Below are 23,254 nucleotides of genomic sequence, written 5' to 3'. Positions count from 1 at the left end.
CTACATGTCAGAGAATCCTCACACTCTTTGCCTGCTGTCGCGTTAATTTCACAAGTAAAATCTTAAATTGGCCACTAAAAATGTTTTCTGTTGCAGAAATTCTCAGAAAAGGTGGTTTGTGCACCAACACCTTCAAAAGGGGTAATGAATGTACCCTATACAAGAATAAGGCAAAATATCAAACAAAACACAGATAAAGATGAAAAAACACACCAAGTGACACCAAAGATCAGCACAGATACTGATGTTGCAACGTAACAGTGAGACAGACACAGGAGCCACAAAACAACATTCAAGAAGTGCCTTAGCACAGAGAGCACAGCATTTACTCACTGTAATTCACCTCCACTCTCTGTGTGAACAGACTGTTAAGGTCTACTCACCTCCAGACCACCTGCACTCCCAGGACGAGCTTTACACTACTGAACCCAATGTTTCAGACGCACACTCATGTGGGCAGGTGCAGGCAAGATCTCAGGAGCAGAAGAGGGGAAAGGGGGTTCTAACGGCAAACCGGGGATGCTTTCACGATTTTAAAAATTTGATTAACACCCTTTTTATTTCAATAAAAATCTTAAGCTATGATCCAGTATAAACTTAATCTGACTCCTCAAAAAGGTAGAGTATGTTTGAAATCCTATCTGAACATGCATTTTCTTGACCAATTCATCAAAAGAACCATTTGTTAGTGAATTTGACTGAGCTTTTTTTTTGCTAGCAGCCAGTGAAAACAAAGCAGTATAAAGCAGAAAAATCATGTTGCCAGATACTGTTCACAGAAAACTATTAAAATGCCAAACCACAACTCTATATTTTCACACTTTTCCTCAAAATAACTAAATCAATAAATAAATCAATTAAACAATTGTAAGAGTTATTTATAATATTGTCCTAAATTGCTGATGTGAAGTACAGGCAACATTATTTGGCAACATGTGCTGAAAACGCTGCCAATGTAAATGATACTAAGAAGCACTGCAGAATGAATTACCAAATAAGGGAGGGAGACAGTCATACATCTGCCATGGTGTTATCTCTGAATCTGGTCTGTGTCATGTAGTTCAAAAAGTCATCACTCGCGTGCAGGGCTGCAGACTGTGCAAACGCAGTTACTTTTTACATTCAGGTCCAATATGCAGTCACACTCGTCTAACTTTATCTCAGAGCTGACTTTCCTTTTTCTTTTAGTAGCTTAACTTTTGTCAGGAACAGATTTTAGGACCTGTAAATGCCTCTAGTATTATGGTTTGTACGTTTGTGATTATTAATATAGACTAGCTCATCAATTAGATAAAATGTGCTTTCTTTTGTGACGCACTGCCATCATAGTGGTGCAAGTAAAGAGCTGTAGTTAGTTTGAGGTAGAAGAAAGCATCTCAATTAAAACAGTATAACTGATTTCAGAGCAGCAGCGAAGGGCAAGTTTCTCAAGCACCACCACCAGGACTCGAAGGGGAAGTTCAGGTGTTGGATAGGAGAGGAGGGGTGGGATCCTCACCTGGAGATATGGAGGCAGGGTTGAATGCCCTAGGAGGGAAAGGGGTCTGAGGTCCAGGGATGTAGGTGATGCGGTCCAGGGAGGGGGAACCTGTCCCCCCAGGGTGAGGTAACAGGATGGTAGGTGGCATCTGGGCTAGATCAATTATTCCTTTTACAGACAGAAGCAAAGGGCCAGAGGGTGAGCATCCACAACCAATCAGCTTCAAACTTACTTAAAGAGCCAACACCCTCTACCGATCTTCTAGAACCGTCTAATGGCTGACAGAATAGTATTCAAATTTTTAAAGATTCAATCAGCTTATTTATTATTTCATATCAAAAGAGTTCAATTCCCACAAAATGAAACAGGCCAGGGCTGAAAGCTGGTTCCCACAAACAAATCTAAATCACAACATATGGAAATTTGGAATAGGGTATGTATACACAATGTACTGAAAACAGACAACATTCTCAAAACGCTTTTCAGAAAATGACTAAAAACACTGTATTGTGCATCCCAGGACAGTAGCTGGTGATTACACTTTGTAAACAATCACTATGCATGTAATAAGTTCGACCGTAGACTATACACGTATACTTATGAACGGTTTTCAAAAACTCATGTATTTGTAGTTTACATGAAGGCTTTTTTATTTGCAGATTGTTTTTGCTCACAGTTAGATGACCTTTTAGACAGCAGAACCCGCTTAGGGTCTGAGGTCAAACTCCTTCAGATTAAGTCTCCGTTTGCACAATGTTAAATTTTTTATGTGATTTGTCTGTTTGTAAACACCCGTGTACATAGTACGTGATTAGGAAGGTACAGATTAAAGGCAAGCACAAAGAAACAGAAAACAATGGCGTGGTACATGGTTAGTATGCAGTACTGTTGCTCAAATGTTTGTTAACTGTTAATTGTTTTTTGTTTGTTAGACCCATGTGATTTGTACTGCTTAATCTTGGCCAGAACGCTCTTGTAAAAGATATTTTTAATCTCAATGTGTCTTTCCTGGTAAAATAAAGGTTATAATAATAATAATAATAATAATAATAATAATAATAATAATAATAATAATAATAATAATAATAATAATAACAACTCTTTATCAGCAAAGTGTGGATATATACTTTACATTACAAACAACAGCGCAGATGCATCTTACACACACAGCTCATTAGGGATGTAACAATTCAATTCACCTGACTCACAATACGAAACGATTCACGATACTAATCTCACGATTCACAAATTTTTTACAAAATTATTTGAAACAAGTTTAAGTTGAAAAGACCTTTTATTTTTTTCTCAAATGCTGCAAAAATAATATCTTTTCTGCCATAATTTAATTGCTATTTAAAAAAAAGAATAATACAAACTAAAGAAGACTCATTAATATATACAAACTAAAACTGTGGCTGTGCTGGGATTTTACATTTCTAAAAAGAAATATCAGCATTTTTATGTTTTCTGGCATAAGCTGAGGTCTTTAGACATTTACAATGTCCCCTGCTGATGAAAAACTCTTTAACTGGGGACTGAGATGGCTGGTGTGAGCAGTGTGTACAGAGGTGGTCAGTAGGCCCTCTGCTCCAGGAGACTGGCCACTGACATAAAAAAAACTGATTATAAAATGACTAATTATATAGTAGGATAGAGACAGGAGTTGAACATGATTATGAAGGTAAACAATTAATATTACTTGTATAATTAATTAGTATAAGTATCAGTGGGATACACTTAAGAAGATATAATCTTAAAATCTGCAATAATAATAAGCAAATTATTAAAATATGCATAAACTAATTTGAAAAGGAGAGGGTAAAAATAATCTAATACCTGCTTCTGTAACAGAACAGCTTTCTCTTTCAGTCTGAAAAATATCTTCACACTTTCGCTATGAATACACTGATGCATCGTGTGATCTCCGTAGCACTCGCCAGAGCAAGCAGAGCTGCAAATCATTCGGTCTGCATGGTTTAGCTTATTAATAGTTGTTTGCGTATACACATCTGTGACAGTAGTTTTTCCACTGTGCTGATGGTTTATGTGCATCATATTCATTCTTCTGTTAGTGTATGTTAACATCTTTTGCACAGTTTGTCTGGCGCACTTCACTGCTGTGATTATTCTCTGCTGTCCCACTTGCCGCTGATGTGCAGGTGAAGAGAGTTTGCATCAACGACACAGTGACGTCACTTTCTTACAGGTACTGTTTAACAACAAGGTGACAGCGCCATATACAGGCATGGCTGCATTGTTGCTGTGTAAATATAGCCTAAATGAGGCGCTTGCTTTAAAGTCTTCCACTCATTAATGTAACATTATGTCCCCCTAGACCCAGGTTAATTTACCCAGTAAAATGAACTGTTACTAGAGTTACAATAGGGGTGAAGAGTGATCATGCAATAAACAAACAATCAAAAAACCTGCAGGCCTTTTACAGACAGATATCATGGACATGTAAGGAACAGCCCCAGCCCTGGATTTTAAAATAGTTTTGAACTCTGTGGATTGACAATTTGCTTTAGGGTCATTTGCTTCTGGTGGTCTGGAAAAGGTTGCCACTAGTTCACACAAACACAGTATCCAGAGACTACATTCTTCCTTTGAGCCTTTCATTCACTTTCACAAACACACACACACACACTCTCAGATAATCATGCCCCTTACCTCTAGGTGGCGGGTAGGGGATGGCAATAGACGGTTCACGTGGCGATAGTCCCCTGGCAACATCAGGCCGTGGTATGACCTGCATCTGCTGTGACGTGATGTAATCATTCAGGATGGTTTGCCGAGTGTTCTCCATAGTATACAGCTGGTAAGTGTTGGGGTATCCAGTTGGCGATGGTTGCCGTGGGAACATGTACGCTGCAGCGATATACAGAGGAAAAACAACAATGAGAGGTGAAAAGACAGCTGCTCTTTTCTTGACGTCAATAGTGCAGATTTGCCACAGTAGTGGAGAGTCAACCAGGAAGTGCCATTATCAAATGCATGAAAAACTGAAACATGATGTTTACAAATGAGACAGAAGTAGTGCCTTTTAGAGAGAGCCATTACTCAGAACATCAATCAATTTTGTGCATGACGCATGAACTGTTTTTCCTGCAGGCCTGTTTGAACAGAACTAATTCATAATTCACAAATTTTCCAGACCCAGGCAAAGAGTACCCACTTGTGTTTGCTGAGGCTAATTAAAGAGATATTTCATCCAGAAATAAACATGTACTAGAGCTGCTAATTTGTTCACTGTCAGGACGACTACTACATTATTACCACAGCTTCACCGAATGGTCAAGGGCACCATTTTCAAGGTACAGTCAAGGTTTTAAAACCGCCAAAATTTTATGCTATACTGTTCCTGTGGTATATGTAAGATTTTTAATGTGTTCTTTGTTGTTTTTTAGGACAACAGTATCTCTATGTCGGCCCATGAACCGGCCTATGCCTATTCCTGACACCACAATGTACGCATCGGCGTAAACATCAAGCTGATGCTGTTACTTTTATTAATTTTAACAAAGTTTCCAGCATCCAGAAGTACCATTTTATGAACAACACAAAATAAATATCCTCCCTCTAGGTTTTAATCGAATAAAGCTACGGTCACACTGGACTTTGTGTGTGCGAAATTCTGTCGTACGGCGCTGCGAAAAGGGGCGGGATTAAACAAGATGATTAGACATTAAGAAAGCGAGCGATTGCTCCATGCTTTACATTTCTGTCCAGAGAGGTCGTGTTTTGATCCTCGATTGGTCTCACGCGGTCAAGTGACGCGATTTCGCAGGTCAGAGTTCACCAAGCTTGAACTTTGCACTGCAGCGACATGCGAAACTTGACGCATGACCTTGCGTTTCCGGTCTGACGCATTCGCGTGCGTATGAATGGAAGTCTATGGGAGGAAAAGCCCAGTGTGACTGCAGCTTAACAGTGTGAGCTCAAACACACACACACACACACACATCATCATCATACAGCATTGTACGGTCATGCTCCAGGCTGTTCTGAATGCTCTCAAGTTGTTCTTAACCTCAATGTTAGTGATTTTGTAGAATTTTAAATGAGTGTCTACAAAAAACAATCAACCACAGTTAGCGTATAAGGTCTCTCTGCACTATGGCTGGGCAATTAATCGAAAAGTAATCAAAATTCGACATTCAGACCCTATATCGATTAAATTTTTCCAGTTAATTTTTTTTCAGTTAAGCCAAAAAGAAAATGAATGAATGAATGATTGAATGAATGATTGAGATTTTGATTTTAGGCCAAATCGCCCAGCTGTACTGTGCACAACCTTTCCTTTGTTTACAGACATTCATCACTCGTGTGAAATATGCGAAATTGCCAATGTAAGCACCAATACAATAATGGAGATACAATTTGATTGTACTAAAGTTGAGAGAGAATATTGTAATAGTAACATAAAACTATAACTACAACAACAATATTTTACTTTTATGAAATCTAGAAAAAAATACTAAAAGAATCTAAAACAGAATAATCAACGTTTGGAAAGATCCTGTAATTCTCTACATTACCTGGGTCCAGGACTCTGTGGTGAAAGGCGATGGTGGGGTCCAGGTGTGGCGGCAGGTGAGTCCGGTAGACCTCTCCAGGTACCACAGGTCTGTGGTGAGGGTCAAATGGGCTGTGAGAGCCAAGAGGGTCAGCTCCAGATACAGGCGATTTGGCAGGAACACTATCCCTTTGGGTGGGGGTCAGTGCACTCTTCCTTTCATGAGAAACTGGTTTGCCTGTTGTTATACTTCCTGTTTGAGGGAGAAAAGCGGTATAATAAGCCATAAACATGACTGGTAGACTTAAAATAACAATCTGCGATTGACAGAAAGAAGAGCAACTGTGTAAGAGTGGTAGGGTAAAAAGAGAAGAAATGAGAGAGCAGTCATACCCTCTTGCCCTCGCAGCAGGGGTGATCCTCTGGGTATGGAGGTGCTGCTGTATGTAGGTGTTCTCCGTGCATTGCTGTCATCATACATGCCTGGACTGAGCTGAGCCTTTCCCGCCTCTGCATGAGTTGAGCGCAGGACAGATGTGGAGTTTACTACAGAAGTGTGCCGGACACGCTCAGATGCCTTTGCATCCTCATACTTGGCCCTCTCGCGCTCGGCCGCCTCAATGGCAGAGTGTGAGATCTTCACTGGGCTTGTGATTAGAGATTTAACATTGTGCTTGATGGCAGATGGGTTCACAGTACTGCCCTCGTACTTCAGAGGAATACCCTGCACAGGAGTAGAGAAAATATGCTAAATTGACAGTTCAAACGCATTCATAGTTTCCTTTTGACTGATCCAAATTTGATAAACACTATGAAAATCATTCTGTTCATCAAGGCGCCATTTATTAAATGTAAAACAAAATTGTTAAATACTTATTTATTAAATATTTATTTATTACTTATTGTATGTAGTTTCAAATTAAATTATTTCACCAGTCATTATCTCAGATGCAGAGAAGCTAGTCCATGTTTTTATGACTTCTAGGCTGGATTTCTGTAATGCTCTGCTTGCTGGCTGCCCAACATCCTCTATTAACAAACTTCAATTAGTACAAAATGCAGCTGCCAGAGTTCTTACCAGGTCTAGAAAATATGATCAAATCACCCCAATTTTATCCTCCTTACACTGGCTGCCTGTTAAGTTTCGTATTGATTTCAAAATATTGCTTCTTACCTACAAAGCTTTAAATTGGCTAGCTTCTGTTTATCTAACCAACCTCCTGTCTCACTACAATCCAACCACAACTTGCTACAATCTTTAAGATCTCAAAACTCAGGGCTCCCGATTCCTCAGGGTTCCCGATTCCTGTGATGCTCCAGGGACAGACGAGTCTTCGTTGAGGTCCAGTTTCCAGCCTCCAGCGCCTTGACTGCAGCTCTGCACAAGACGTTTGGCCAGAGGAGAAATGGTCATGCCCAACTGAGCCTGGTTTCTCTCAAGGTTTTTAATTCTTCACTTTTGCCAACTGGTAAAGTTTTTTCCTCGCCGCTGTCGCCACTGGCTTGCATGGTTCGGCAGCTGTAGAGCTGCACATCGATGGATTTGCTCTTCAGGGTTTGGACTCTCAGTAGTGATTATTAAATCACACTGAACTGAGCTAAACTGAACTGAACTTAAACACTACAAACTGAATTACACTGTTCCTATTTACTATGATCTTCTATGTGAAGCTGCTTTGACACAATCTACATTGTAAAAGCGCTATACAAATAAAGGTGAATTGAATTGGATTATTGCTTTTATTACCATTACCATTAATAATAACAACATTTATAACAATAATAATATTAATAACAATGACAACTTTTTAATTTAATATTAGAGTGATTTCTGAAGGATCATGCGACTAAAGACTGGAGTAATAAAGCTGAAAATCCTTCATCATCATTAAAATCACTGGAATAAATGATTAAATTAAATGATAAAGTACTTTTGAACAGTTATTTTATAGTGCAATAACATTTCACAATTGTACTATTTGTACAGTATTTTTTATTAAATATATGCAGCCTTGGTGAACAGGAGAAGCTTATTTTAAAACATTTAAAAGTCAGACTGACCCCAAACTGTTGCCCGGTAGTGTAGATGTTACTCATAAACAAATGACAGTGCAGAAAATAACAACAACTGTAAACCTCGTACCTGAGTAATAGACCCTTCTAGAACAGGAGTTTTGCGGCTATCTTGGGTTTCCTTGCGGGGGATCTCATGAATAGAGCGGCCCATCTCCTTTATGGTGTTAACACCTTCGTATGGTTTACCCTTTGTGATGCCGCCTTCAAAAGAGCGTATGGGTGGACTCTCTCTCTTGATCTGTTTGCCATATTTGGAGGCCTCATCATAGACTTCAGTAGAGGCTCTTGGTGTTCCTGAAACAAAGGAGGAAATACTGAGCATGATCCAGTAGACGTTTAATGAGAAATAACACCTTCAAGCAAAAGTATTTCTGAATAAAATACCAATTTTCAAAATGGGTCCACAAATTACCTTGCATTATGGATCCTGCAAGCATGGGTCGATCCTTCGACTCGTGTGGACTTTCCCTCAGAGTTCTGCAAATCAAACCTGGCAGAGAGAAACAAATCGTGAAAACATTTTCTCCCTTGCAAGCATCTTCAACTATTTTGTGCCTCATTATTCTTTTAATTAGAAAGAAGATGAAAATCTGACTAACCTTCATAAGGTGTAGTCTCACGTGGTGTGTGTCCACGTGATCCCTCCATGATGTCATATGTGCGCTTGAGATCGTGCCCCATGCGTGGGCTTCTTGTGCCCTCTCTAGGGTTCTTAATGGCTGTGGGAACATAAAATGAGAGAGACATATTATTATAATAAAATGAGCTAAAAATACCAACAGACCATGTCCAAAAGACTCCTGGCTAACATCTTGTTGTGGCGCTCTATAAAAATAGAAACTGCTCTTGTCACGCTGCTAACAAACATGTAATTTAGCCTTTAAATAAAAAGCACATTTTCAAAATCTGACTCCGTTTCCACTGCTGTGAAATGACTAGACCTAACAATTCATAAAAACTATTTAAAAATAAAAGAAAGCAAAATAAATAAATCCTTCATTTTTACAAATATGCCATGAACAATCAGTAAGGCCCAGGAGTTCTGATTCTGACCGTCAAAGGAGAGGATGTGTCCACTTTTGCCTTCATAGATGACGTGAGCTTTGGAATGAGCTTCTGCTCGACTCTTCTCTGGACTGCTCTGGTCCTCTGTGGCCAGTTTAGCAATAGTGCCCTTCAAAAGTTCTGCTGCTACATTGGACTGAGTCAGTGCAGGAGTGCCCTAGAAAGAGAGAGTGTTACTGAGAAATACTACACAACTATAACTGAAAATTGCACATAGCCTACAGAGCTCAGCGTAATTGAGTACCCTTCATTTTGAAGATGAATATTTGTATTCATTTCTCAGTGAATATAGGCGATGTATTTTGGTGCATTTAAACAAAACAGATTTATTAAACAGATATATTTATTGAAATAACATTTTAGTCACCAAACAAATTTAGAAAATGAAAGATAATACAATTAAATTCAAACAAATATCGCAAAAAAAAATTACAACCTACAAACGTCAACTAGATTTTTCTTTTTTTTTTTTTTTTGCTTCTCTTGATTTGGGTGAACTAGTTTTTGGACTGTTATTGTAAGTTATTTTGTTAGACAAGCTCCAGAATTGGCTTCAGTGACTAATGTATATGAACAAATATAATATTGTATTGCCTCCTATTAAAAATATGAATTTAAAAGAGAGATTTGTACTTATATATGCTGAGCACTGTATATTATAAAGGTACCTGTGTAATGGATCCTCCTCTGAAGGGCAAGCCCTCTTGGCTTTTTCCAGGGGTTCCTCTCATGTCCTGAATCTGCATGGGTCCTCCTGCAAGCACATGAGAGGAAGAGCACCGTTTAGTTTGTGTTTGAGATTTAAGCCACAAGTAGACAGTCACATTTTGTGTAAAATATATGTGACAATGTTGCAATTAAAGTTTTAAAAATGAGTGAGTTGACAAGTGTATTTCATCTTTTTCTTTTGGAAACAACAACAAATCTATTTTTGACAATGCCCTACACTGTGTGATGCTGTCTTTTTTTTATATGTTAATGTATTCTTTAGCTATTGCGTAATTATTTCTTGAGTATACACTTTTAAAATTAATTAAAGAATGTATGTCTTTTGTAGTTGTTTATAAATACATGCATCCATACAATATTTATACAGATTTCTGTATGCATTTACTCATAATATATAACATATTAGGGTTGCACGATATAGGAAAAATCTGATATTGCAATATTTAATTTTTCTGCGATATGAATACCGTTTCAGGACAGTATTCAGGTAAAAAAATTGAATAATCTCAATGAAAAAAAAATTATCTTACTTTTTGTCTCATTTCTAGTCAAAATATCAAAAAAATTCTTAGACCAAATAAAAATATTGTTCAGTTTTCACCATCAGAAGAAACAAGTAAAAATTAAGAGTTTTTTGCTTGTTTTAAGGACATTATCTGCCTGTGGGGTAAACGAAATAATCTTGTTTTCACTTTGAAATGTAGATATTTGCACTAGAAACAAGACAAAAACTCTAAGAAAGAAGTTTTTTTTTTGCATAAATCATATACATTCCATTTAAATATAGTGATCAAATACAATTCTGTAGCTCCCGGTCAACTATAATTCAATCTGGACATTGCATATCTTTGCAATGTGATTATTGTGGATGCGCACAGTGTGATATCAAAGCTGAAACAATACATTGTGAAGCCCTATAACATATATATGTACGTATATAACATTTACTCATAATAAAATATTTTAGAGCTTGAATATCTAGAAATCAACTAAAATACATGAAATGAAAATATAAATCCTAAGAACTTTAAAAACCTTCACATCTTCATGAGTACAAGTACATGTCTAGCATTGCCTTTTGATTTTGGTTATTTTATTGTATATCTCGATCATCTCACCTCTGACCACTCCGTCATACTGAGCTCTAGATAAGAGACCCTCCGCCTGAGCACTCTGTCCACGTGGAGAACACTCCTCTTGCTTAATGTATGACACTAAACGTACACACACACACACAAGCAGGTGTTCAGAGTACACATTTCACAGACTGCAGGAGGTTTTCATCATCTAAACTTAACATAACTCGACCAAAACAAGCACTTGGAAGGATTGAGTTTCATTCAGCTGAGCTCGACTGTTTATTTATACTCTCAAATCTCTCTCGCTCACCAGGTTTGGCAGGGTCTTGTTGTCTTGGCAAGCCGAGTGAGATTGACCCTCCTGTGGTCTTGACCACCTCGGGTATGTACACCGCGTGTGATTGAGGAGGAAGGTATGTTCCTGGCGTACCCTGCAGGACATGGTGAGGGGAAAACAGCATTTCAGAACTGAATACCAGGAAAACCCCTGATCCCCTGCCTTGATCTCATTAGATGAAGGAAGCATTTAAACTCAGCAGAAGCACCACGAGTGTTAAATAACAACTAACAGCCTGAAGAAGCTGAAAACATGACCCGTGGATAAGAAATCACTCTTATAAAAATGTAAGTGAAAGAAAAACAGCAACAACAACAAAAATCTGATTCTCTCTTACCTGCGAAATGGAGCCGCCCTGAATGAAGGAGGGCTTGTCTGTGGGTTTGGAGGTGTGAATGAGGGGTGGAGGAGAAGGAATGTTTGGCGGCCTGTGCCGTGAGAACGTCATGCGGACATCTGAAACAGTCTGGACTGCCTGGTTTGGTGCCGGCTGAAGAACTGTGGGAATGAAAGGATAAGAAGAACAAGGGATGAAAGGAGGCGGGCAAAAGAGGATCACTCTTTATCCCCACAGCTGACAAGTCTTTCTCTCTGAAGCCCGAATGTAATTTGGTTTTAAAATGCAATGCTGGGGAATGTGCACAATGCATGTGGCATAACTTAAAAAGTCATTAGAGTGTGTGGAAAAACAACAAACTGTTTTTTTAAACCATGTTTACTCCGTATGTTCAGCTTGCAAATGTGCTTTGACTTGTTTCTCCACAAGGTGGCAAACACTCTAATCCACTACTTCACAGACAAGAGTGAAACAGACAGCCATACTTCCCCATTACTTTAGTTTAATCACCTAGGATTTTTATCTGTCATAACCTCCAGAGCGCACTTGCTTAAATGTCCTTCTTTCATCTTGTGTTTTTTTATTTATTGTTAAAGCATACAGGCTGAAAAAAAAACAATATAATGAAATATATCAATTCAACTACCCCCACCCCCGTCCCCTGCGGTCTCTTTAAACTGGGGTATCCAATAAATAGAAGTTGACAGAAAAACAAAAACATAGCACAGTATCAAGTATCAATTATACAAAATTAGGCAAGCATTCTGGATCCTGATCATTGTTTTGTGCAATGAACATGGGGATTTTGTCAGCAGCTGAAGTCCAGACCTTTAATGTACTCATTTGTACCAAGTTTACTCGAGCTGTGGGTAATTCCAACATTATAATGTCCTGAAGTTGTACCAGCAACTTGTACATGTCCAAATTATGTCTAGGCACCCAATGTTGTGCTAGTAGTTTTTTGCAGATGTTAAGCCAGTCAGCCAAACAGCTTTTTGTAACTTGGTAAGATTCAACATAGAATCATTGGTCAGTAATAGAAAAGAAGGATTTAACAATACAGGATATTCAATCATTTTAAATAAGATAACACTAGACATGGGCAGGTATAAGTTTCTAACAGTATGATAACCTTGGATAAAAATACCACAGTTTCACGGTACTGTGATTACTGCTCTAAAATAAGTTCTGGGTAAAAAATGTCGGTATAACAGAACATAAATAATAAAACCTTGACTTTTACAAACTACGGTAAACCTTGAAGCCGGTTATCGTCCCATGCCCAGATAACACACCTCATTCCAACATTTTTGTACTTTTCCACATTCCCACCTCATATGAAAAAAGATCCTAGCTCCTGGTCAGAACATTTATCACAGAGAGGACTAAAGGAGGTGTTGATACGGTATATTTTGACCGGGGTCCAGTAGGTTTTATAACAAAAGTTATAGTGAACAAGTTGGTGATTGGGATTTTTAGTTGAAGTAAAAATGTTCTGACATACTCTTTCCCAGTCTGTGACACCCTCTTCTAGTTGACTGTAAGTTTCCCAACTGCGCTGTATAGCCAAATGTTTTGCTGTAGCCTCTAAGGTCTTTCTGTACATCCATGAGGTAAAATGACTAGAAGAGGACAGATCAAACCAAGCAATGATTGAATGACTGGGAAGTTGGTCCCCTCAGGGAGTCCCATAGGTCTTCATGGCCAATCTTAATCTCAAATACAAACAGAGTGAAGAAGGTTAAATGCCTTTTTGCACCCAATTCCTTAAAAAATGGTGAACCACCAGATCGAAAATCATTATTATTCCAAATAGGTGTATGTTTCCTCTTGTGTTGATATGTTTGTATGCACCCTGAGCTCAGGCAAACCACAAAACATTTCTTCTGTGTTTGCGAACTTGATGATTAAACCACATTCTTACTCAAATTGTGATTAAAATAATAAAAAAAAAACCACTCCTGGCTGTGTTGCATTCTAAACTGTGCCGAGCGTCGTGCCTAACAATGATCTTTAGTCGTGACTCTACAACAGCATGACCTCTATTACCATATTGCTTAAATGTAGACTCCAGGTCTTGCAGGTCAGATTCACTGCTCAATACTTTACACCTCCTACACATAACCTGCATTTGACCTTTCACAAATCAGAGAGAGTATTAAAAAACACTCAAAAATCTGACATAAAGTAAGTGCAAAATGTAGAGCTGGTTAAAAGAAAGCTGACCCAAATGCAGAGTGCCTCAAACTAAACCCTAAATAAAGGCTGACAAAGAAACACTGCCTTGAGTGAAATCTGCAGCTCTTAGCGTGGATAGGAATGAGGTCTCCCGTCACCTAAAAGCACTTCTTCCCCTTTCTGACTTCCCAGACAGCCCGGGCTCTCACTCACCTCTTTTGAAATATTGAGTCGTGAACTGCTGTCTCCTGCGGTGTAAAAAGCACGAGTCTGTTAAGCAGAGATGAGTTCAGGTGGTCTCTGTGGTTCTGTAGTGCAGAGTGTGATGTGCTCCTGCTGTAATAGCTTATCTGTTGCCAGAGTGTGTTTCAGGATGAATCATATGCACACATAAAAATTACTTGGGACTAACAGTTCAGATTTCTGCTCATGTCTCTTATAGTTCGAGCATGGTTCAAGAACTCATTTGGAGCTTATATTTAATAGCTTTATGATTTACAGAGGAATGTATTCCCTCCACTTATGCTTTTGTCATAATTGTTCAAGGTTTTAGTGAATATTAGTGACATTTCAATACCACTATAAAAACCTCTTCTGATGAATTTAGGAATGAAAAACGTATTGTTCAAAAGTTATGAGTCCTTAAATGCTGTCTGAAAGAAAAAGAAAATCAGCCGGCTTGCAGTAAATTGACTCGCTATTCATAAAATAATTCCTGAAAATATATTAAGAAAAAACAGATGTTATTAATATTAAAAATATTAAAATATCATAATTTTGGAGTGATTTCTGACCATCATAAGAATAAAAAGCATCTGTGAATATTTTATAAAATAATTGAAAGAACATTTATAATGTGGTTGTTTTTATGTCTTATAAAAGAACATAAGATGGTTATTAAAAAAAAAAAATCAACAACAACCACAACAAAATATACAGACCCCAAACTTTTGACAATTTATAAACTACTTTATGTGAACAATATTTTTTGTATTTTGTAACATTTATACTGACTATAAAATATATATAAAATTGCAATGTACACACAACCATTATTATCTTAATTTCATTACTCAAGCTGTTCAAGATACTTAGTTTCAGTAGTAGTTCAGTAGTAGTAGTAGTAGTAGTAGTAGTAGTAGTAGTAGTAAACTTTATTGTCCATGACAGCAAATTTGTTATGGGCATCACCATATTGCTGCAGACATTCCATAAAAACAAACAATAAAAAATACAGTAGTTATAACAATTATAATGCCAATTAAGATAAATACTTGATATTCTTGAAGACTTTATAGTAAAGTGCTGCAGTCTGTATGTGTGATATTGTTTGTTTTGAACCGCCATGTAAAGTAATCCCACAACAATCACAGTTGCATCAGCAGTAGTTATCATCTTATTGATGTAGCATTCATGTGGGACACAGAGAGAAAGTTGTTCAGTAATGCCAACAGCAATCCTTCAACTCAATCTGGCTCTTCAAAGCAGAGGTCACTGTAGACTCAAGTCTAAAGCCAAATTTCCTCATAAAACTAGATTATTTTTCCCAAACATCCTTACGAATAAACCTGTGATGCGGTGCTAACAGACCATTTAGTTTACTTAACACACACTGTATTTTGTTCTCTCTCCCTGACGGAGCGGTCTCTATACGTGTGTGTCGGTCTCCATGAGAACGGTTTCCAGGTTGTAAGAGGACTGATAAGGCTGATAAGAGAATCAGTCACATGTGCAGTGCCTCGTGAAAGCTTCAAGGTTTCCTACAGGAAAAAAAACTCGCTGACCTGACTAATAAAAGCCACAAATCTACAAATAAAGCGAGTTCCTCTGAAACAAGCAGGAGCCTCTTCATCAGCTACACTAAACACTGTCAAATTACATACTCCTGACAAGGACACCAAGTAACTCATCACGACTCATGTTCCCATCTGTGTGCAGCTCGAAAACAATGACGTAAAACAAAAACAACAACAAACACACAGCATAGTACGCATGACAAAAAAAGAATAATATATTAAATGATCTAACACCAAAGTTTTCAGCATCACTCGAGAAAAACATCAAAATAGACAAAAGTTTTTTTCTTTCATTTGCAAATTTAACCACAGAAAATTCTTACTGGCCATGGCCAGCATTTGCCATAAGATTGACAAGTACACCAATAAGGGATGCACAGATATGGATTTTTTTTGGCCGATATTGATAACCGATAACTCTTTAGACTTGGAGGCCGATAACCGATATAGTATTGCCGATAAATATATTATATATCGAACAACTGATTCTATTTTAAAAGCCTCATAAAAGTTTGAACAGATCTTAGAGTAGCATACTCAAAGCAAAAAAGAGCAATAACTTTAAAACTGTAAAGCGATTATATAGACCTATATTCATGATTTCACGATTTCAGCATGCCAAAAATAGATTATTTCCTTTTTTATTTCCTTTTCTAAATGAACATGCAACTTGACTGTTGCATAAAAAAATAATAGGTTAAATAACAAAAGGGAGACAGGAAATTCTGTACAATGACATAATCTATCAGCTCAAAGATATCGGCCTAATATTTTATATCTGACCTGACTTCATTCAAATTTAACTAATTCTAGTAAGAGAGAACAAAAGGCAAAGTGCTCAATACCAAAGAACAGGCAATACACAAAGCAAAACAAAAGTACAGGAAGTGAAAATTGTTTGTAAATAAAAATATCTATATCTTTCTGCTCTTGTGACAATGGGATATTAATATAATATAATATAATATAATATAATATAATATAATATAATATAATATAATATAATATAATATAATATAATATAATATAATAGTATTTACAAAATAATAGTATATCAATATTCTGATCAATGTATCAAGTACATTAATATTTTTAAACAGCACATTAATTAAATTGCTAAATGGTAACAGTAAAGACATACATATTGTCAGAAAAACGTTTTCATTTCAAATATATTTCTTCTATTCAAAGATTTAAAAATAAAAAGATTTTGAAGGGTTTTGCGACACTGAAGACTGCCGAGTGACATCTGCTGAAAACAGCTTTGCCAAAGGATTAAACTGGTTTAAAATGGCTAAAATAAAACAAAAGTGCAGCTTTGGTGTGACAAAAAAAAAAACTGTTGTCACTAGCTTAAATTTATGCGCAAAATTTGAATATTGCATAAAAGATCTGCAGATAATGCAGCATTTCCATCCAACAAGTCAAAGAGAACAAAATCGTCACTTGCTGATTAACTGGCATCAAATAAAAAAAGAAAAAAAGGGAAAATTGTAGTTTATGCTAATTTTTTCTTATCGAATAAAAAGTTTATCCTACTCAGTTATGCAAATAATTTTATGTAGACATCCAAAATGTGCATAAAAATAGGTGGATGAAACATAGCTATTGACAAAACTATAATACAATATAAAGTATCATCATAAATATTTGCTTAGGGAATAAAAAGGCCACTCAGGCAAACATACTGAGACATTTTGTCACTGATGCTCATGTTGCTTCAAGTTTTTGTGAACCGGTGCATGATTGTCAACGTTTGGTTCCTTTATCTGACTGAAAGGAGGAGGGTAAAAAAACATGGAGGAACTTACCCGGAGGAACACTGTAGCGTGCAGCATTACTGCCATCAGGTTGTGGAGAGGCTTTGCTAGGCTCCCGAGGAGAAAGTCTGTATGGTGAGCCTGGTCTGCCTGCTCCACCAAGAGCTTCCTGCTCCATCAGCTTCAGGTCATATGGCATATAAGCGAAGGGTTTGCCTGAGGCAGGACACAGAGGAAAGACTATCAAACACACCAAGAACAGACGTAAAGAAAAAACACCCAACCACAAGTTTATAAAGGAAAACTTTAAACTTTATAAGGGAAGCTCTTTCTACTAGAAACTCAATCTCATTTAAACCATACTTCAAGCAAAGGTTAATTCAGTGTTATCACTGTAAATTCGCTGGCAAGTAAAATGTCACAGCAGCCTTTTAGAGCTATAGTCTGCCGGTCCGTAAGGAAGAGGTTGAGCAAGACTTGCTGTTTCAAATGGATATCACTTCAAGAGAGTGACCGAATGTTCCTTTTGGTTGGCTGCTTCTGTCTGGCTCTATCAAAAACAGCACTGCGTTTCTTAGCTGAGAAGAGCAAAGTCCACTGTCTCTCTCCCGGCGTGCTCAACACCCTTCAAATATCTCTTTTGGAGAGCCATTATAAAAGAGAGGGGAGGAGGGAAAAACAGAAAAATGTCTCTTTGCCATCGATGTCTTTGCTCAAACTTCTTGGCATGTACAGTAAAAAGTGAACAAGAGTGCATGAGAGGACAAAACAGTGGCACTACAGGCGCATCAGTTTCTATTTGTTTTGCAGTGGTCCATCTGCTTGTGTGTTATTGTCTGTTTGTCTCAGTGGTGATTCGCTACCCTCAATTCTGTATTGTTCACTGCTCTCTACCCCTCAGAGACAGCTCTCCTGGTCAGTTCTTTTCTGACAATTATATTTATTCATTTGCCAGATGCTTTTATCCAAATACCTCTCATTTTAGTTAAAAATCTAGCGATGCATCTACGAAGTTTGCTTTTAGGTTTACAGGGTATTTGCAGGAATCCGAAAGGTAATTTCAATACCTTTTTAAGACTTTTTAAAGACGTTCTCAGAATATTTTAAGACCTCGTCGCCCCTTCAAGTTCTAATCAGTAGCAAACCTTTAACTTAATAAACAGTTGTAGTTAAATAAATCTTTGGAGCTCAACCATGCAACAGAACTCATATTAGCTCGGAAGAAACAAAGCTTGAAAGAATAAATTGTGGTTGTTTTCAGCGACTGTTTAAACTCGTCTTTCTCCAACCAGGAGTACAAAAACTTTCATTTTCTCATTTTGCTGTCTGTTTTTCTCTATGGTTTCGATACATGTGGAGAGCGTCACAGCACCTTCCCGCATTTGTCGCAAATTACGTGACATCACCCAGACGGATGAGCTTTGCCGGACGCACCCAGGCCCAAACCAATAGCGTAGATCGAGCACAGCGTTGTTAATATTTGGAGAAAACCAAATCTATTTATGCTTTTTTGGAGTCTAACACTTTGGACAACGCTTAAACAAAACTTAAGACCTCACAAAAATGCACATTTTTAATATGTTATCATACCCTAATTTTCTCATAATTGATTTATCAACTTTTAATACTTTTTAAGACACCGCGGACACCCTGATTTAGTCATTTAGCAGATGGTTTTGTTCAAAGTGACTAACAATTGAGGAGGCATTCAGCAATTCAACAAGAAAGGCAATACACATTAAAAGTGCTAACTATACGAATTGCAAGTGTTTATTTTAGAGTACAACATACTGTGTGAGTATGTGTATGTATGTATATGTGAGAGAGAGAGAGCAGGTACTGAACTCTCAGTGTCAGAAGAGACCACATTAATATTCCAGCTCTATAGGTATTTTATGGGATAATAAATAAGCATATACAGTTGAAATCAGAATTATTAGCTCCCCTTTGAATTTTTTATTCTTTTTAAAATATTTCCCAAATGATGTTTAACAGAGCAAGGAAATTTTCACAGTATGTCTGATAATATTTTTTCTTCTGGAGAAAGTCTTATTTGTTTTATTTCAGCTAGAATAAAAGCAGTTTTAAAATTTAAAAAAGCATTTTACGGTCAAAATTATTAGCCCCTTTAAGCTACATATTTTTTCTGATAGTCTACAAAACAAACCATCATTATACAATAACTTACCTGATTACCCTAACCTGCCTAGTTAACCTAATTAACCTAGTTAAGCCTTTAAATGTCACTTTAAGCTGTTTAGAAGTGTCTTGAAAAATATCTAGTCAAATATTATTTACTGTCATCATGGCAAAGATAAAATAAATCAGTTATTAGAAATGAGTTATTAAAACTATTATGTTAAGAAAAAACCTCTCCGTTAAATAGAAATTGGGGGAAAAAATAAACAGGGGGGCTAATAATTCAGAGGGGCTAATAATTCAAAAGTCAAATTTTAAGAAGGAAAGCTTTCCGCTGGATTTGTGGGGTCTTTTTTTCCAGTGTTTTTGTGCAATGTTCTTCTGTGTGAGACTCACCTTCTCTGTCCAGAACTGTGGGGCTGTGTGTTGTGACACGCGTTCTGCGGTCAGACTCGCTCTGGTCTAGTCTCTGTTTGTCCTCCTGCACAGACTCGTGCACAGCTTTGATTTGGTGCTGGAACATAGCAAACCCGCTCATCGGACCGCCAGGTACACCACTGTGACTGAATGGAGCTGAAACCTAAACAAACCATTCAGTGATAGAGAGGATTCAAATAAGGATTACATGCCAGACCTAAAGATATAGCAAAATATAAAATAATGACATACTTTAATGAATCATTTAAAAGTGCACAAATTAACCAATTAACCCCATTAGTAGGTGCTGTTTTGCAACAAGATGCTACTATCTCTTAAGGCAAGCATTGTGAATGGCCAATCAGGGCCTCAGTCAGATTAAATCAATTTCACAGCCACACCAAAATCGCCACAACAGACAGACCTCGAAACAGCACAAGTAATCAGCCCAACATATATTCACTTGTCATGATTTCAGTGTGGAAAATCAATTGGCATTTGCTGATTCGTTTGCTGAAGGCTGCAGAAGCGAATCACAGAGTGTGATCTGCAGAAGTGGAGATGGAGGTGGGACTCACATGACGGGGTGGCTGGACCCTGTCTCTGTCCAGAGGGGCATATCTGAATGCTAAGTGGGGGTAGAGGCTATGGGGACTGACCATAGGGGGGATGGTGGCGGCCCGCTGCTGTATTTGCTGCATGTTGAGGAGTTTGGCTGAGGACACAACCACTGAGCCTGAAGGACCAAGCAGTGATGGCTTCTCCAGAGAGTACAGTCTACCACAGGGAGGAACAAGAAAACAGAAAGCATTAGCTACTGATATTCTTCCACTGAACGTTTGAAGACTAAATGGCTTTTGAAACATATGCAACAACAAAGTAACCTGAATTGCACAAAACTTTTTTTTTGTTTAAAGTGATATAAAAAATGTGCTACAGTGGTCCCTCGTTAATCGTGAGAGTTACGTTCTAAAAATAGCCCGCAATAGGTGAAATCCGAGAAGTAGTGCACTTTATTTTTTACAATTATTATATGTTTTAAGGCTGTAAAAACCCCTCACTACCCTATTTTCTCAGATAGGCATTAACATTTACACAGTTTTCTCTCTTGTTTGAACACTTGCATAACTTCTACCTTCCTTTAACATGTCCAGAAGTCGATGGTTAGCATCTTCCTCTGCCTTTTGGATGCTACTGCAGGTGCCTTTGAGGCTGCAGAACGTTTCGGCGACATTATGGGGTTTGTTGGGAAGAATTTGCAAACATGCAGTACAGTGCTTCAGAGTCACACTGCAAGCTAAACGCATTTTGTAGTGTACAGAAGATACAGCACGAAGAAGATTAATTGACAATAGTCTACAGCCAATCATGATGCAGAATACAATGCACTGTAAAAAAAGCATGTCAAATTTCACTAAAATATTTGCAAAACTGCAAGACAGATACTGCACAACATTTATACAAATGAACATGCAGCTACTGGGGAACCCGATGAAACCATTAACAAATAAAAAAACAACAAAAAAAGCAACCCCTATTATAACAAAAACTCTATACACTTTATTGGGATGTAACGATTCACTGTGAGCCGGATGAAAATGGATTTAAAAAATGTGATGATTAAAACTAGTAGAAATGTTAAACGTGATACATGATACTCTGTTTTGAACACAGGGGGCGCTGTATTTACAGACACAAACACGCTCTACCTACAGATCAGGGGCAAGCAAGAGGTTGGAGCGGCAGAGCAAAATAACAGCGGTGAAGTGCGTCAGACAAAACAAACTTTTTTTACAAAAACATTTTTTGCTCAAACATTTTTACATGAGTAAAATATGTTTTAAAATAAATAAGATTAAAGCAGCAATTTAGTTATAGCAGGTGCAGCATTTAAGAGAAAAATAAAGCACTCATCACCTTAAATTTTTCTTCAAATAATTTTGTTTTAGTTTTGTGAGATTAGTATCAAGAATCGTATCGAATCACGAGTCAGGTGAATTGTTACATCCCCAAACATAATATAATCTGACCCTTAGTTTCTCACCTCTGTCGGTCAGGTTCAGCCTCCACGTCCTCGTCGGCACTGCAGGTGGCGCTGGAGTCATTATCGGAGTGCTGCTGCTCCCCCTGTCGCTCCTCCTTGTCCTTAACCTCTGGCTCCGTCTTGACCTGCACCTGTGCCCTATCAGTGCTCGGAGAAGTCATCTCCACATCCTGCGGTTCGCTCTTTGGATGGATCTGCATTTCATAAGCTGAGCGTGCTCGATCATCCTGAGGAAGCACATCTCCAGCTCCTCCTTCTGGACTCTTCTCAATTTTCACCTTCAGCTCGCCGTACGGAGCCTCCTGGCCTTTGGCATCTGCCACCGGGCCTTTGGCTGCAGTGACGTCCTGGTCTGATCCGCCATCCACTGCTGAACTTGGATGAGATAGCGAGTCTGAGGGTTTGGAGGGATCAGTTTGAGTTGGAGAAGGCGCACTCTCTGTGTCTGAACTGTTATCGGGACCTGAGAAAAAGGGAAGAAAGCGTATATGATTGAGCCATCACATCCTCTTGAAATTCTTCATTCAACTGTGTGAAAAGGACAGAGAAGATCAAATCCAATCTATTTCAATCTCAGCTACAAAAACAGAAAGACAGAAAAGCAGAACAACCCTGCCGTGACAGAGCAGAGGCGGCATTTGAGGTCACCATCGCTGCATGCGGCATCACGCAATCAAGCTAATGCACTTCTGGACAGCAAACATCCTTTGGCTAAGCACAGCACTACCTTTCCACTGTTAGCATTTGATGACACACCCTCCGTGGGCAGAGGAGGTGCTACAGTGCTCAGTATATATAAGTACACCCCTCACAAATCTCTCTTTTAAATTCATATTTTTAACAGGAAGCCACACAAAATTTGTTATAGAAAAATAATAAATACAAATTTAAAAATAAGAAAAAATAAATTTTATATATATATATATATATATATATATATATATATATATATATATATATATATATATATATATATATATATATATATATATATATATATATATATATATATCAAAAGAAGCAAAACATTTTTAAAATTTAGTTAAAATTTTGTAGTTTATAAGTAGTTTTTGCAATATTTTGCTTGAATTTAATTGTATTATCTTTCATTTTCTAAATATATTTGGTGACTAAAATATTATTTTAAGAAATATATCTGTTTAATAAATCTGTTTTGTTTAAATGCACCAAAATACATTGCCTATATTCACTGAGAAATGAATAAAAATATTCATTTGCAAAATGGGCTGTACTCAATTATGCTGAGCACTGTATATAGACAAACATGCATATGCTGTTCA

General features: G+C 37.6%; 1 protein-coding gene across 1 annotated transcript in view; it reads right to left on the bottom strand.

Annotated features, from left to right (window-relative positions):
* ncor1 (nuclear receptor corepressor 1) overlaps positions 1-23,254 on the bottom strand; it is a 116,055-nt gene that overhangs the window by 15,095 nt on the left and 77,706 nt on the right. Inside the window, exons 21-36 of the mRNA XM_056458225.1 lie at positions 21,954-22,416; positions 20,569-20,686; positions 19,889-20,072; positions 17,405-17,569; positions 11,620-11,780; positions 11,256-11,376; positions 10,985-11,080; positions 9,806-9,891; positions 9,126-9,294; positions 8,672-8,791; positions 8,485-8,562; positions 8,140-8,366; positions 6,390-6,720; positions 6,019-6,249; positions 4,151-4,348; positions 1,499-1,648 (exon numbers count right to left, since the gene is read on the bottom strand). Of these exons, the coding sequence (XP_056314200.1) occupies positions 1,499-1,648; positions 4,151-4,348; positions 6,019-6,249; positions 6,390-6,720; positions 8,140-8,366; positions 8,485-8,562; positions 8,672-8,791; positions 9,126-9,294; positions 9,806-9,891; positions 10,985-11,080; positions 11,256-11,376; positions 11,620-11,780; positions 17,405-17,569; positions 19,889-20,072; positions 20,569-20,686; positions 21,954-22,416 (2,898 nt within the window). The remainder of the gene's footprint in view (positions 1-1,498; positions 1,649-4,150; positions 4,349-6,018; positions 6,250-6,389; positions 6,721-8,139; positions 8,367-8,484; positions 8,563-8,671; positions 8,792-9,125; positions 9,295-9,805; positions 9,892-10,984; positions 11,081-11,255; positions 11,377-11,619; positions 11,781-17,404; positions 17,570-19,888; positions 20,073-20,568; positions 20,687-21,953; positions 22,417-23,254) is intronic.

The sequence above is a fragment of the Danio aesculapii genome, chromosome 5 (genome assembly GCF_903798145.1).
Source record: "Danio aesculapii chromosome 5, fDanAes4.1, whole genome shotgun sequence".
NCBI lineage: Eukaryota > Metazoa > Chordata > Actinopteri > Cypriniformes > Danionidae > Danio > Danio aesculapii.
This window is presented reverse-complemented; position numbering and strand designations above follow the sequence as displayed.